This window comes from Tachypleus tridentatus, chromosome 7, assembly GCF_004210375.1.
Source record: "Tachypleus tridentatus isolate NWPU-2018 chromosome 7, ASM421037v1, whole genome shotgun sequence".
Taxonomy (NCBI): domain Eukaryota; kingdom Metazoa; phylum Arthropoda; class Merostomata; order Xiphosura; family Limulidae; genus Tachypleus; species Tachypleus tridentatus.
In genome coordinates, this window is record NC_134831.1 from 152,725,882 (window position 1) to 152,743,604 (window position 17,723).

The following is a 17,723-nucleotide window of genomic DNA, read 5'->3' on the forward strand; positions in this document are numbered from 1 at the left end:
AGGCTGTGTAATGGATGAGTGCGTGGAAGGGTGGCTTTGTTGGTTGATCAGCATGTGCCCATCCTGTCTTTGCCACTCTACACAGTCTTGGAGGCCATAGCCATCCGTGTTTTCTTGGGTCATATCATCACTGTTTGTTCTCTCTACATGTCGCCTGGAGAAACTATGATCAATCAGACCTTAATGCTCTCATTGAACAATTGCTGTATTCCTTTTTAATCCTGGGGGACTTTAATAGACATAATCTTCTTTGGGGAAGTGCTGATATTGATGGGAGGGGTTGCTCCATAGAGCTTGTGCTCTCTAATCATAACCTTTCTCTTTTCAGTAATGGTTCTTAAAGTTATTTTCATGCACCTAGTTTGTCCTTTACTGCTATTGATCTCTCAGGTTTCTCCCCTTCACTATTCTCCCACTTTTCATGGAGAGTTGACAATAATTCATGAGGAAGTGATCATTTTCCTATAATGTTGAGAGAGACTGGCCGTAGTTAATGCCACCAGACCCACGTGCTCTCACAGAACTTGATCCTGCCATTGTCTGTAAGCCATCAGTAGACGACAGTGTTGCAGCAGTAACTGACTGTATTACATAGGCAGCTGCTCAATGTATTCCTAAAACCTTGGCACATATTCCAAGATATACTTCTCTGTGGTACAATCCTGCCTGCCACATGGCATGGAACTCTCAAAAACAGGCCTGGGATACTTTTCGTAGGCATCCCACACTCTCGCACTGCATCGCTTTCCAGCAGACCCATGTTCAGTGGGTAAGATGTCAAAGCTAGAAGGACTATTGGATTAAGTTCACAACCAGTATATCTTCTACCACCAGTTCCAAAATGATGTAAGACAAGATTTAAAAGGTCAGTGGGCAATATAATTCTGTCTCCATCTCGATCTTGCTCTCTGATGGCCAGGAAGTAGCTAATACCCAGAACATTGTCGATACTCTAGGTGAAAGCTTTTGCCAGGTATCTAGCACTTCTACTTCTTTCTCCACCTTCTTAGCCATCAAGACTTGAGTAGATCAATCACCTCTTTGATTTTGAGCTGATTATCTCTGTGATTATAATCATTCCTTTACACTGGTGAAACTCAAACTGGCCATTCACCATTTTGGCAATACATCAGTTGTAGCTGTCTCTGTAAGACCTAAAAGAGGATGGTTAAAGCTCGTTTTAGGAATACATTGAGCAGCTGCCTATGTAATACAGTCAGTTACTGCTGCAACACTGTCGTCTACTGATGGCTTACAGACGATGGCAAGATTAAGTTCTGTGAGAGCACGTGGGTCTGGTGGCATTGACTACGGCCAGTCTCTCTCAACATTATAGGAAAATGATCACTTTCTCATGAATTATTGTCAACTCTCCATGAAAAGTGGGAGAATAGTGAAGGGGAGAAACCTGACAGATCAATAGCAGTAAAGGACAAACTAGGCAATGTTTGTGGGCAATATAATTCTGTCTCCATCTCGATCTTACTCTCTGGTGGCCAGGAAGTAGCTAATACCCAGAACATTGTCGATACTCTAGGTGAAAGCTTTTGCCAGGTATCTGGCACTTCTACTTCTTTCTCCACCTTCTTAGCCATCAAGACTTGGGTAGATCAATCACCTCTTTGATTTCGAGCTGCTTATCTCTGTGATTATAATCATTCCTTTACACTGGTGGAACTCAAACTGGCCATTCATCATTTTGGCAATACATCAGTTGGAGCTGTCTGTGTAAGACCTAAGAGAGGATGGTTAATGCTCGTTTCGTTTGGTTCCTCCAATCAAACAACCTCCTCCCGCCCATCCAGTGTGGGTTCTGACGACAGTGCTCCACCATGGTCCACCTCATTCGACTTTAAACGTCAATCTGAGAATGACAATATATTGTGTCAATATTCTATAACATTGAGAAGGCTTATGATACAACCTGGAGGTAAGGCATTTTGTGAGACCTCCATATATATGTGTTACATGACCATTTGCCCATTTTTATTAAAACTTTTTAATGGACAAGCGATTCTTAGTCGTGTGGGTTCGACACTTTCCCATTATTTTCTACAGGAACTTGGAGTCCCTCAGGGCTGTGTTTTGAGTGTCACAGTTTTAAGTATGAAGATTAATGCCATCACTGAACAACTCCCTCTTACTGTTGCAAACGGGCTCTGTGTTGACGACTTTCACATCTCATGTCAATGGTCGAACATGGGGTATATTGAGTGGCAGCTACAGGCTGCCCTCAATCGTTTACTGAAGTGGACCACAGCAGATGACTTAAACTTCTCTTTCTCTAAAACCGTTTGCATGCACTTTTCCGCCAGTGGGGTATTCACCCTGATCCTGAATTCTGTATCAGTGAACTTATACTGCTTGGGATTCCTGAGACAAAGTTCTTAGGTCTTATCTTTGACCATAAGCTGACCTTTATACCACACATTATGCAGCTATGTGTCAAATGTATCAGAAGACTGAACCTTCTTTGCACCTCTGCCGTTTGCAACTGCCTTTACTATATGCTTCAAAACTTCGTTCCTTACCAAAGCATCTCCCCTGGAGTTGATTTCCTTCCTCAGTTGGCCATACGTTTTCAGAACAGACGATCTATCATTGCTTCTTTTGGCCTTCTTATCCAGGTACAGTTGAATGAATTGAGTCTGTCCAGTGATAATATTTCTGTATCCACTAGTCAGCCCATCCCACCTTGGCTTATTATAGTCCCCAAATGTGACTTATCTTTAAGTTACCTGAGAAAAGCAGACACTCCCGATTGGAAATACTGCCTGTTATTTGCTGAACATCTTTCAAACCATCCTTCCATTCCTATTTATACAGATGGTTCGAAATCAGGTGACTGTGTGGGCACTGCCATGGTTTGGTAGTTGCATGTAAAATCCCCTCTACATCTTTGGTGTTCACTGCTGAACTGTACACCATTTTTCTTGCCATAGATCATATAGAAGCTAAGCAGTACTCAAAATGCGCTATTTATATTGACTCGCTTAGTTCTCTACTGGCCCTGGAATCGCTTCACGTTGGTTCACACCCTGTTCTCGCTGATATTCAAAACCGACTGGCCCATATCTCTAACATCTACTTCTATCCAGTTTTTCTGGATACCAGGCCACGTTGGTATTCGCAGGAACGAGCTCGCTGACACTGCAGCTAATTCTGTCTGCTCTGGCACTATTATTGCTGTGCCTGTTCCATACATAGACTATAGTCCTGTGTTCAAGACTCGGCTCCGTGTCAGTTGGCAGACGACTTGGAGTGAGCAACGTGAAAACAAGCTTTTCCAAATAAAACCATTTATTCAACTTTGGGCATCTTGCTTCTGTAAGGATTGGAAAGAGGAAGTTGTTCTAAATAGACTCTGCATTGGTCACAGCTTTTTAACTCATCGTTTTCTTTTATCTGGGACTGATGCACCAATGTGTTGTCTGTGTAACATTCAGATCATAATAAGCCACATTTTACTGTCTTGCCGTCGTTACGACTCTCAATGACGTCTCCAATTTAAACATGTTCTGTCCCAAGGTTTGTCCGTAACATTGGACAGTGTTACTGGTGGTAATTACACTGTTCACCTTGGAAATGTTTAAATTTTTTAAAGGCCATTAATCTTTTTAATGCTATTTATGTTTGTTTTTAATTTATACGTTAGACCTTTTTTAATGTGATTCCCTTTTAAGAATCAAAGTCCATCTAGTTTGATTTGAAATTAGAAAATGGCCGTAACGTCAAATAACTCGAAACTAGGACTGGAAAGGCCAACTTCAGGTAACTAACGTTGCTGTTTGAACTACCCGTTAGTCATCCTGGCAAGTTATGATAATTACAATTATGCTACAAAAAGTTCTTTACAACTTGTATTACTGTAGTTTTTCTCCTACTGTTGTAGACGAGATGTAAAAATTGGATTTAATGCTGTTTATGTTTGATTCAAAAATAAAACCTTGTTTTGTTTTACCTTAATTTCTTTTATGAAGTTTAATAATTTCACTTTGATTTTAACTTTTTACCGGATGTTTGGCGCAGATAGCCTTTGTGTCATAAAACACCAAACCAACCAACTCTTTTTATGGCTTTCAAAATTCTGAAACAAAATCTGTCTGATATTGCATACAACTTGTTTTAGAGATTGTGACAAACTGAAATTTCCTCTAATTACTGAATCTGTAAGATCATACATGCAAGTGATGTTGGCTGGTGAATATTTAACTTTCGTCTTTTAGTCAATTTTTAGTTAGAAATGTGCAAGTTCTCAGCAAATGTTTGAATTGAGGTAATTGAATGATTTCTTCTCTGGTGGAAACTTAGTGATTTTTCTTTAATAAATATGTTCCTGTAAATACATTTAAATAAACAAAAGTGGCGTTTGCTTTTTAACTCTTGTAGTTTCACGACCGCTCTGCTGTTCACTGTTCAGTACTCGAATTCGTCAGTTGGACTGGAATATAAGAGCTAAAAGACTGTCTAAAGATATTTATATTACGATAATAATAAAGCTTTAAAAGTTCCGGAACATGTAGCAGATAAAAAAGATATTTCTGACTCTCTTCCGATTTTAAATCTGTAATACATGAATTAAGGGTAATGTGTAACAACAAAAAATAAAGAAGAAGTTTATCGGTTTGAGTGTTTCGTCAGCTTTCTGTAAATTGTATACACCTAACTTCAAATTCACAATGGAGTAATTAAGAGTAATATACTAAAAATATCTGCAGTGAATAGATCTTTTGTAACGTTTTAATATGTGATGTATTGGTAGCATAAATTATACCTTTGCACACTTTCATGTCTCATCATTTTTCGTCAGCTGGACCAGGCTTGACATAGTAGGTTAGGTTGTAGGTTTAAAGGTCTATGATTCTTGTCTTGTCACTGCAAAAAAAGAAAGAAAATGTGCCTCGCAGTTTCGAACTATAGGTATGATTTAAGAATGTCTAAATCAGATTACACTATTCGATTAAAGTAGCACAAATATTTAAGACGCTTGCTGTTAACCAGCTGCATCAAGCCTATCACTTGAAAAATATTTACGGGTACCAGAGTTAGCTCTTGTGTATTTTGAAATGTCTATTAAATCTGCCCTAGATCATTTATAAAAAAAATATCGAAAGGAATTTTATAAATATATTAGCTGGAAAGATAACACAGTGAAAATTTTGGTCGTATATCTGTTTTTACACTTTTCTCATGTAACTCGACTACCGAACCGAAAAGTGAAAATCGGTTAGAGCTAGGTGTAACGCTGTACAATCTCGTTTTATAAAAGTAAATAATTGTAAAGTTGAGTTTATTTCATATTTAACACAGATTTTCAATATATATATACACACACACACACACACACTCAATCGTATATCTAGGCAGTCCTGTCATTCAGATAAAACATTTTCAAATTGGAATGACATCCATTTTTCATTACATTTCTTGTTTGTTTTTTTGGACAAATATTTTTTTACAAACTTTGTTGATTGCAGCACTGAAATGAACTGAATGTGTTTTTGTTTGTTTTGTTTTTTCTAGTGGTATCGGTGCCGATTGGACAAAGTGTGCCCACAGATACGAGATTTTTTTCTTCAGTGTCATCCAGATGAAGACAGTCTTGCTTTTCTTCACAACTCTCATAAAAGATCAGATTGGTTGTTTACCCAGTTGTTTCATGTTCTAGCAAAGGCCGTTTTATGCTGGTTTATGACTCGCACGTCACTTAATGGGTGAGTAGCACATTGTTAAACGTTGAATATAAAACGTTCAGAATTTCTGTGTTTTTGTGTAACAACCGAGCTACTTCCGGGTCTACCATTTAATTTTAGACTTCGATGAAATAGAGTGTATCTGGAACACTTTATTTCCACAGAATTATTTCAATAGATATTTAGTTTTTAATGAATAGTCCAATTACAGTTGCAACCACTCGTAGTGTTCTGTGTGAGATATCATAAGCGACAGTGGTGGTTCATAATAGGGATTGCCCAAAAATTTCATAAATATACTAATAGAACATAAGGCAAAAATCATTTTAAAAAAGCAATACCTTCTTTCTCAATGGCTAAGGAAGTGCTAAAATAATGATAATAGCTGAATAGTTGATTTTCCGATTGTTAGACAAAATTCATCTCTTTGTTCTCCATATTATTATTATTATTTTTTCACAAGCCTGCAGAAGAAAAAAATACGGTTATGTAAAATCTGTGCATGCCTACCAAACAAACTCCTACGAAGATTGTAATGCTATTGTTAAGTCGATTCTTGAAAATCGAGATTTCCGTCTTCTAAAAGTTTCTCTAAGTGCTTCGCTACCAACATAAGTTCTTTGACACCATTCAAGCATTGCAACAATTTGTAAGCCATTTAAGCAGCGTTATATTAGTCGGAAACGCTTCTTTATATAACAGTGCTCACAACTTTATTGTTATTTTTTACAGTTTTACAAGCTGCTACAGAAAACGCGGCTACAGATATTTTGCTGAAACCTGAATAGCAGTAACGAATGCAGTATGGAAAAAATCCGATGTTTTATTAATGCACATTGATTGGAAAATAATTTGTGCAACTTATAGCGCATCGTTTGGAAACTGCCATGTTGAGGATTCATCACTTCTGGAGTTCGTTGTTTCTTCATTATTTCCTAAGTTCCCTGTTGTGCTTTGTCTCTGCGGGGTTTTCTGCAATTGTTTTAGGGAGTTTTCTGTGGTAATCCTCATTAACATATTAGATTTATCTACTCTTGAGAGTGGTTGTTTATTCTTATGATTTTCATAATTTACAGAAATTGTGAGCACGTATTTTGGTATTATTTAGTAGCCAGAATACTTGTCCCTTGGATGGAAATTATGTAAATTCATGATTAATGAATTATCTAGGGCATGAAAAGTGGCTTCCCTTATATGTAATTGTAAAAAAAAAAAAACAATTGCATGGACCCAGCATATTTTCATCCCATATTTTGGTGAAGATTTATCAATAGGGGGCGAAGTAGTGGTAAAAAACGCTCATAAAAGTCACAAAGTGCAAAACTGAAAATTTGTAGTACCTGTATGGCCTTAACAAACCTCCATAACAAGTTCTTATTTTGATTCCACTAAAATTGATAATTACTGTAGATATAGAGTCTAATTAACGGACTTTTAGCTCGATAAAATAATGTAGACACTATTTCTAGCCTAGTTTGTTTACTTTGTTTTTATCTAGAGTCTCTAAATGTTGGCATGAATATATAATATATGCATTTTCATTCAAGTTGTTTATATATATTTGATGATCCCTATTCCTCTTTTTGAATTAACAATTTTAAATTATTTTATTAATTGAATACGGTTTGCGATACTAAAATGCTGACTAATTTGTTTTTATTCTTTTACACTTGTTTGGTTACAATTTCTATAAATGTCACCAGGCCAGTTTTCCGTTACATTTGGGGCTTGCAAGGCCTAGTCGTTAGTGTGTCCGCACTGTGGATCCGAGAGCTCATGAGTCGCGTTACTTTGCCAAATATAACAAAAACGATAAGCACTTTATGCCCGTAAGTGTATTATTAGAGTATCAAATAAATCCTACAATTTAGGTAAAAGTAGCCTAAACAAAGGAACCTTTTACGTTTTGAATAACGCTTAATATAAATGCAGATTTTGTTTTAACAAAACAACAACAAACAAACAAGCGTTTTCTCTTATATTTACATTTTATCGATTTAAATATTACGTTATAGGTAATTTTAAATTTAGCTTGAAATAATTTGGACTTCATTGTTTACCTCATCAATTAACTTCTGCACATTTTGTTTTTACAGAGTTGTTTTATTGCTGGATCTTTGGTACAAAATGCGAAATTTTCCTTAAAACGTTTATACGTTAACGCCATTAAAATACTTTGCTTAATTTTCCAATATTAGTTAGTTTTTATGTTGTTTTCAGTAAGAAAAAGAAACTAAGTCAATAGGCATGATAATGTAACAAATCACTAGTAATATAAAAACTCGGTTCTCATACAGTAGTTACTGACAACGATGATTCATTGTCGTTCAGCTAGCCACTTGGATTGCAATATTTCACGTTCCTTTTAGTTAAATTCGTATTTTGATAATAGGTCGTCCTTTGTTGTATCATTTCTCGTTTTGTTGTTACATGTTTTCCAGTTGTTGATTGTGGTATAATTTTTGGTTTCGTTTTCTAATTTTAGTTTGATTTACAAGCTTCAATAGACCTAGCTTACGACGCGGTTTCCGACGTTTCATACTAAAGGGCGGGAGAAGGGGGGCACTTTTTATACTGTTATTATGCTTATTGTGTTGCTTGATTAGAGTATTGAACACCAAACCACATATAACATGCTTCTGTTGATAAGTCATTTGTTTATAGCATGCATTGTGATTATGTTACGACTGTCATTGGCTTGTACCTCACTGTAGTCATGCGTATAATGTTTCGTTAGTGATATACAGTTGTTATTATAATTGGGCATCATGTATGTCTGAATATTTTCATTGGCTTAAACTTAATTACATCAAAAGCCCCAGAGTTTTTATGTTACTTCGTAGTTACCCACACTGCTGGCAGTTTTGTGTTCGATGTTCAGTGTTGTATGTTTGTTCCAATGCATTAACCAGTACACAATTTAGAGAATGATTCTCTTGAACTATTTCTGTTTTGAGGAAATAGAGTTGTTGTTTGTTTTTTTTCCCTTCACGTTTATGGTTAGTACGTCAGCCCAATGCAAATATTTTATTTTTTGGTTAAACGATCATAATCAGTGATAAGATATTGGATATTTTGATGTTTAAAAGATGCATTTTAAGGGCAGGAATCATAAAACTTGTGGCTTGAAGATAAGTTTCATCGTCAATAAATGATAATAGTTTATGAAAAGGCTTGGCATAGCCTATTGATTACCATCCGAACTATGAATCTGATGGTCCATGGTTCGCATCGCGTTGCCACAATAAGTAAAAAAGATTGCGCTCCGTATTTTTGTAATGAGTACTTTATAAGAGTTAGAGCCAAATTCCATTATTTGATTAGAAAAATAGGCCAAGATTTACGTTAAGTTCTATTAACCAAGTGCCTTTCTTCTGTGATTGTCTATCTTAAAAGGCCCGGCATGGCCAGATGATTAGGCCGCTTGACTCGTAATATGAGAGTCGTGGGATCAAATCCACGTCACACAAAACATGCTCGCCCTTTCAGCCGTGGGAGCGTTATAATGTGACGATTAATCCCACTATCGTTGGTAAAAGAGTAGCCCAAAAGTTGGCGGTTGGTGGTGATTACTAGCTGCCTTCCCTCTAGTCATACACTGCTAAATTAGAGATGGCTAGCGCAGATAAACCACATGTAGCTTTGCGCGAAATCTAAAAACAAACAAACAAAGAATACTGGGACAGTCAAGTTGTGTTTGGTTATTAGATATAGGGTTGGAAGGGTTTTTTGTTGGATCATCGAAATGATCTGGAGGGTTTCTTTCTTCCTTCCGGAATGCAAGGAAAATTTAGGTACGTATTGATATCTGTATCCTCTGAAGATGAGGTGGCTGGTTTCTTGAAGGAGGCAAATAAACCAAAGAGTTTACTTCTATTGCAAGTCCTCTTTTGTTTCCATGGTTGTAGGATTATTTGTTGAGGAAACTTTCTTGACTTGTGTATCTCAGTAAACGCTTTTCAAACTCTCTCTCTGTTAACTTGAAGATGACCTAGAAAGGTTTAAACGTTGTTCTCTGCTTATCAATAAAAGTGTTAATACCCATATCAGCCGGTCTGAGATAGATTTTTAATTGAAGTGGGTTTTTCGTATCAATAAAAGTGTTAATACCCATATCAGCCGGTCTGAGATAGATTTTTAATTGAAGTGGGTTTTTCGTCATCAAGAATTTCTTGACTCCTTGCTGCAGGAGGTTTCGATTGAATTCGTAGACCATAGGTTTAGTGAAAGATCATTCAAGTTTAAAACTGGAATCCAATACTGCAGTCAAGCAAAAGACTCAGTCAGCTTGGTGTGCACGTATTTCTTTAGTACAGAGACTGGATTGAAATTATATCTGGATTGGATTCTGTCAGTCACCAGTCCATAAACACGTAGCACTACGTAGCGGGAGGTAAGAATGTTCTGACCCTGGGTAAAATCTGTTGTCTCTTTAAAAGGTGTTAGTATTGCCACTAAATCTGCAAGCCCCGTTCGATCATGAAAAATAAGTTTCGATGTAGATTATCCAAGATATCTTTGGAAATCTTTGATAAAGACTTAATCACCTTAATTTCTGAGTTTTATCGTCGGTGTTATGGACTGAACTCTAGCCTCTCCTTCACGTAACTCAGTTGCTTTCGTTGATTTTTGAAAGTAGGACACGATGGCTGACTCTTTGGAAATTACTTTCAGCAGTGGTCCAACATTTTTCATGCCATCCCTGACCATAAGCTGTAGCTTATGGGAAAAGAAGGGCTATGTTCAATAAGAAATTTGGATAAATTGTAAGCTTGATTCAGATTCATCCAAATGCTGATTATTTAAATCACCATCTGTAGATGAACTATCAAGATCTTTCAGATTAGGTACTAATTGCAGTTCAAATCAAACATACAGAAAGCCTTGATCATGTTGGATACGTTATCAGATGTAGCATATGACACCTTCTTATTGATGTTAAAAAGATTTTATTTCATCATATTGAGCTGCAGTGTTGGTGGTAGGTGGTGATGACTAGCTGTCGACTCTGTAGCCTTACACTGCTAAGTTACTTCAAAAGTTCAAAAACAAAGAAATTACCAATTATAACGTTGTAATCATTCAGAGAAAGTATAATTTTTTTAAAGCATTCGATTTTGTTCGGGAACATAAATCAAACCCTCTTGCCATGCCCATCTATCACATCCTTTTTCTCAGGATTTGTGAATAGTTCTCTCCGACGTTCAATATTTTATTATTTATAACCAATAGAAAGCCAAGGTTTACATGTGTCAATTAATGTATTATATTACGTTGTTTTTGTTCCGAAAAATGTTAATTTCTCTTTTAGAAAAATTTTCGTTCCAACGGAAAAGGTTCTCATGGGAACGAGCTTGTAATGAAAGAGAAAACGTGCTGCGGATACTATAATGACAGTCTAGAAATTTTACGAGGACAAAAGTTGACATTTACTATTGCAATATTGAGTATTCGCTATATAATTTAGCGGGTACGAATACTGTACCGTCAAATGGGAATAATAATCGTAATACCTCAGTTTTCCTTATTACATTATTTGCATACATTTTCGAATATTCTTAAACCTATAGTCGAATACGTTTACTTCATGCATGGTACCAGCTTCATATTTTAACCAACGATGCGCAATATATTATAGTCCTAATAAAGAAAGATGCTCTCGTGGTATTAAAATATATAATTAAATCTGAACGCATCTGAATTTAACACTTGTGCAGAAAAAAAAGTATCCGACGCTAACTGGAGCTAGGTTTTATGGTCATGTCATCTTATCTAGGTAGTTATTTATGATGCAGAGGAAGAAAGGACAGGACTCTCCCCATTTGTTAGTAGTAAGTGTGAAGCCTTATAACACTAAAAATCGGTTTTGATAACCTCGATAGCACAGAACGCCCATTATATAGCTTTGTGCTTAATAACAAACAAAAAGAAATATTGGTTTGTTTTGAATTTCGTCCCTAATTTAGCAGTATAAGATTAGAGGGAAGGCAGCTAGTCATCACCACCCACGCCAACTCCTGGGCTACTCTTTTACTAACAAATTGTGGGATTGACTGTCACATTATAATGTCCCCACGGCTGAAAGGGCTAGTATGTTTGGTGTGACGGGGATTCGAACGCGCAACCCTCAGATTGGCATATTTTAAGCACTGATCTGTTTCTTTGAAGTTAAGCACAAAGCTACACAATGGGCTATCAGTGCTCTGCTCACCACGGGTATCGAAACCCGGATTTTAGCGTTGTAAGTCCCAATATATGCCACTGGGGGCAAGGCACTGATCTGTATTTGTAATATTGTACGTATTATAAAAAAGACACTAAGGGTATCGAGGGGAATCGAACCCCTGATGTTAGCGTTGCAAATCCGTAGACTTAACGCTGTACTAGCGAGGGGTAATTTTGTTGGTAGAGTAAAAAGATATGAAGGGTATCTGATTTCCTCCCTAATAATCAACATTTGACCAAAGTAAATACAACCATTTAATCTAACCCTCCCTCCAGGCTAAGAGACTGCCTGTATCTTTTAACGCACGAACGGATTAAAGTACAGGGAATATTCTGTGGTTATACATGGGTTTGAATCCAGCTCGCCAGATCCAAAATTCAGAGCTCTACCACCGAACCAACTTCACCCTAAATACTGATAACAGACAACGACAAAAACACATTACAAGATAAATAAAAAAAATGTTCTTCTTGCTCAATAAAACGAGATATTTCTGCTATCCTGAATAAGAATAACTTTTTTTTTTTTTTCAAAAACCAAATTATTTTCATATACACAAAATTCAGAATAAGATCTAAGTCGCTAATAATCCTTTATTTCTTTTTTGCGGCCTGGCATGGCCAAGTGGTTAAGGCACTCGACTCGTAATCCGAGGGTCGCGGGTTCGAATATCTGTCACACCAAACATGCTTGCCCTTTCAGCCGTTGAGGCGTTACAATGTGACGGTCAATCCTATTATTCGTTGGTAAAAGAGTAGCCCAAGAGTTGGCGTGGGTGGTGATGACTAGCTGCCTTCCCTCTAGTCTTACACTGCTAAATTAGGGACGTCTAGCGCATATAGTCCTTGTGTAGCTTTCCGCGAAATTCAAAACAAACAAATAAAATTAAAATATGCTGTCACAAAATTATTTTCAAAATCAGGAAGATCACAATTTCATGAAATTGTAATTTTTTTTTAAACTGTTGGAAGTATGCGAACTGCTACTTCACCATTCGCTTAATTATTCACGTGATATGAAACGAAAGAGACTTGCACTGGTTTGTATTTTCAATGGGTATGATTTATTCAGATATAGTAAGCAAGAGGTGATTGATATTTGTACATGGTCATTTTCTGTTTTGGTAATTTAGAACTTACATCCAGTGACATACAGAAAAGTACCACAATAATCAGAACTTGTAATACGCACTTTCTGGCACTGAATTAAAAAACAACAACAAATCAACAACAAACTGGAAGCGACAACAAGAGAATAACTGAGGAAACAATACAAAATGTAATTTTTAAAATCCAGAAAAAGGAATGCATCGTGTTGAAGAAACTCCCAAAGTCTGGCCATTTTCCCTAGACTTTCTTATTTGAACAAGAATTTGTAAAAAGGAAAAAAATTTAAATCTGGTTCTTTTTATTTTTGATGCATCTTTACGTACACGTGAACACACACACACACACACGCGCGCATCTATATTGATCCAGGAAACTTGTTTGATATGAAAATTGATCGAACCATTTGGAAATGCATATAGAATTCATTCATAGGTTATGACAGCTATTTCTCAAAAAACACTAGAAATGTGGTGTTTTTTATTTTTGATTTTACTGATATTATTCTGGTAAGGAGTTTGCGATCGATCGTTGAATGTATATTATTGTTGCTTCTTCGGTAAATTGGCACCTTCATTCCAAATTGTCATTGCTTCATAATATATAATGCTTCATTCTTGCAGTGTGGTAGTGAATTGCATGATTCATTTCCTCAACTTAACAACATGAAATAAGAAAAGTTTAAGAACTAATCTCTTAAAATATTTTCAGACTTAAAACCTGAAATTCGAGTATGTAACGACTATTACAAATAAGCTTCAAACATTAATCAGTGTTCTCAAAGAAGTGACTATTTTACGGAAAAATAAAACTGTCTACATTTTTAAAGAATTTTTTTCAGTGTTTGAGTTTTATGTTGATACCACGAGATGAGAAAAAAATTTTAACACACAAGTTTCTTTAGATATTTGTTTAGTGTTTTAATCCAACACATTTTAGACTTTTGTTATCGGCAGAATAATTTTAGTATGGACACTAAAATGTCGAACTATTTTGCTTTCAAATTGAATAGTACAAGTCACATATGTAGTATTATTTATAATGATGAGTCACTCTACAGGTAAGGACTCATTTTTCTCAGATTTTACTTCCGACTACTTGTGAAAAACTCCTACATGAAAAATATCTAGTTTTAAAAAAAGCATTTTCAACAATTTAGACATCTACAGTCACCACCGAATTGTGGAGTAACATTGAAAAACATACAGCGAGTTGAATCGTTTCATATACACGTCTTATTTCGTAGTGTTTCGTTAGCATGTTCTTCATAAATATTTGTCAAGCAATTTAATAACAAAAAGTTAAGTTATTTTACATTTATTGTAATTATTAACATTACTGTTTTATGTTATTTACCCATTGCTTGAAATGGAAATTGCATCATAGAAACACTATTATTATTATTGTCAATATGAATCTTTTTTTTTTTCAGGGGAATTATACTGATTGTTGAGATGAAATTCATAAGTGCGTATATTAAAATTTATTATAAAGCAAGTAAATCTGTGTACATTACTTTTATATAAATAGGACGCGGAAGATAAAGATATTGAGCTTTGAAACTGATTAACTCTTTAACTCTTATCAAGAGTTAATTATGAATGCTCCTAAGCCCTTAATCCAGCCTCGTCTGCAATCTTCTGAAAGTATTTTTCAAGTATCAATTGGATCAGTGAAAAGTGGTGAGGAAGAAGAAACGTTATATAAACTGATGAGGATCAGACGTTCGTCACTGTTTTTTTCTCCAATGGTAAATAAGAATTATGTTGTATAAAGAGTCAAATTAGTGTAGAATAACGTCAGCCAGTGTATAACTCTTCCGATATATATATAGACCTCTTTCAGACTGTGAGAATAAAGTCAACCTCTCAACTGTCTCCTACAACTTGGATTACCATTTCACATCGTGTGCTAAATATCATAGTTTTGGACATAAATTGCATTACTACTTACCTGTACATTTGGAATTACTGTGTATGCCCTTGGAAAAACATTACTATACCGTGTTTTGCCTTTTATTATATAGCGTTTAAGAACCCACATTGTGGCGTGTCAAAGTCATGAATTTGTAGGTTTTTCACTAAGTCTTTTGAAAGTTCACATTCATTCATCAACTACTTTGAATTTATTCTACATGTATTTTTTGACAACTTATCTTAATGATGGCTACATATGTTATTGCATTATACATTATACATTATGAACTTATCTAGTTTGAAGCTTATCAGGTTGCCTTTACCCCCCCAAATACGAATTAGTTTTATACCTTTTACTACATAGGCCTGGCATAGCCAGGTGGTTAAGGCACTCGACTCATAATGTGAGGGTCACGGGTTCGAATTCCCGTCACACCAAACATGCTCGCCCTTTCAGCCGTGGGGACGATATAATGTGACGGTCAATCTCACTATTCATTAGTAAAATAATAGCCCAAGACTCGGCGGTAGGTGGTGATGACTAGCAGTCTTCCCTCTAGTCTAAAACTGTTAAATTAGGAACGGCTAGCGCAGAGAGCCTTCGTGTAGCTTTGCGCGAAATTCAAAACAAACCAAACTAAACGGACTACATAATGAATCATATTTCATAGTCTTTAATTTTCCCGTCTGCTAGATATAACAAAAATATACTGTATAGTATACAACAGAATATTCCAGTTGTAGTTATGGAGATTAATTACAGTATTGGTAATGTTTCTTTTTTATGTGTCTCAAATGTTAGTATGTATTCTGTACTCAGTAAAGTCATGAACCCACAGAAAACAAGGTGCATAACAAGTTTAGTAAAACGTTTGAAAAGTTAACTACATCCACATGGACCCAATCTGTAATTGTAAAGTTTAAACTAGTATTATAACATGTATAAGCTATGTTTAACTTGTGTAGTCTTTAATAATCCTTATTACTGTATAATTTGTTACAACTAAATTTTGAGGTTTATCGGAATGTACTCTAGCACTTTCTGTGTAGTGATGGCACGGACGCCCGTATTAACGCAATACAAAATTCATCTGGATTCTCTTTTCTACAGTCATCAGACACTAAATGAGAAGAGCCATCTAGCATAGTAATTATATATCTGATGTATATGCCGCTTTTCAGCTATCCAGAGCATCTCAAAATCTAAAACTGGCGAATACCCAAAACCAAGATTTCTTATTTTCGTTCATCATCATATTTTTTTCAATAGGCTTACCATCTACCTACTTCTAACAGTAACTATCATTTTATCATCATGTGATAAACAGTTTTCACTATCTTTGGCTGCCTATTTCATTATTGTTCTATGCAAAACGTATAAAGCTTCAGAATACTCTCTGTAAATTAAAAACCCACATACGGCATCTTATAAAAAATAAACAAACAAGTTTTAGTAAATAATGCATCGCTAAATAAAAGGTGGCAACTGAAAAGACCTGGCAACTGAACTTGAAAAAAAAAGAAACCAAACAATATAAGGATGAAGTGGACATATCACTTGACCTAGCTAATGATCACATATCAGACTAAATCGTGTCGACTTTACATAGAAAATAAAATCCCTGCATGACTGGCTTCCTCACTGGCAAAACAAATAAACTACAATTTTCTATCGTAAAATGCTATTCTGCTGCAAAATAGTTATAAAAGTAGTGTTCTTAGGTTAACTAAAGAAAAGGTATACTGACGAAAGCTAAGATTATATTCAAGCACCAAGTTTTCGATAGACAAGGTGGGAAAGCCAGAAACGTATTTTATTTTCAGTGTAAAGTTTAAACGACTTAGTCTGCGATGGGATTATTAGACAGAATAACTGATATGTCCACTTCAATATATGTTTTATTTACAAGTTCAGTAGCCAGCCTCAAAGGAGGTTTTTATATTTTACCGATAATGTTTATCTTGATACTTGTCATGTGATCATTGACGGTTTATTTTTTAGGTATGTAATTTAACTTTCACATTATATTTTACACCACTTCCAATTGTCTGTGATATATCGCATACAATTTGCAGTTGCCACCCAGTGGCACAGAGGTATGTCTGCGGACTTGTACCTCTTAGAAATCTGCTTTCGGTAACCAGTATTGAGCAGAGCATAGATAGCATTTTGTGTAGTTTTATTCTTAATAAGAAACAACAACATTCCCAAACAACTATGGATTCATTCACCTGGTTTCTAGTTTTTAACCCATAATGCAGTATTTTATGGTAAGTTATATATCATGTGTAACCTGTTACAATGTATTCTCTGATTTAATCTTACTTATGTTGGTTAATAATAACTGTAAACCCATATTACTATTTTCCTATTTTTTCCAGAGTACCGTATAACATCTTTAGCTCACTGTATTCAGTTTGTGGGATATATCATAACCTACGGCCTTATATTAAATAATATAATTAGCAGTCAGTCCTTCGAACGAATCCATTTTACAACATGTTGTACGTCTAAAGCGTTACGCAAATTTTTCGTCTTAAGTCTAGTAAACTACTGTGAAAAAGTTTCGAATTATCTTGTTTGCAGTATAATATTTGCTCCAAATGTTTTCCTTTTAGTCTTAAGAAGGTCACATGCAGGATACTTAACTGTAGTCGTTGCGTTGTTACAAAGTTATTTTTTCCTTGTTAGCTTTCATTGTAGTGAATATTTCAGTTACAAGTGACCACAACATCATTATATCGATTTCTTCTAAATATCACTATGAATTTTTTGTTGCTA

The 17,723-nt window shown here is 35.5% G+C and overlaps 1 protein-coding gene across 8 annotated transcripts in view; it reads left to right on the top strand.

Annotated features, from left to right (window-relative positions):
- The window catches only part of LOC143256924 (protein-L-histidine N-pros-methyltransferase), a 169,049-nt gene that overhangs the window by 59,960 nt on the left and 91,366 nt on the right, over positions 1-17,723 (top strand). For 7 of the 8 annotated variants that reach the window (XM_076514803.1, XM_076514810.1, XM_076514807.1 and 4 more), the window contains exon 3: positions 5,524-5,714. In XM_076514803.1, coding sequence (XP_076370918.1) covers positions 5,524-5,714 — 191 coding nt within the window. Of the gene's footprint in view, positions 1-5,523; positions 5,715-17,723 lie in introns of those variants that run through there. The other variant, XM_076514809.1, reaches the window with a different exon arrangement.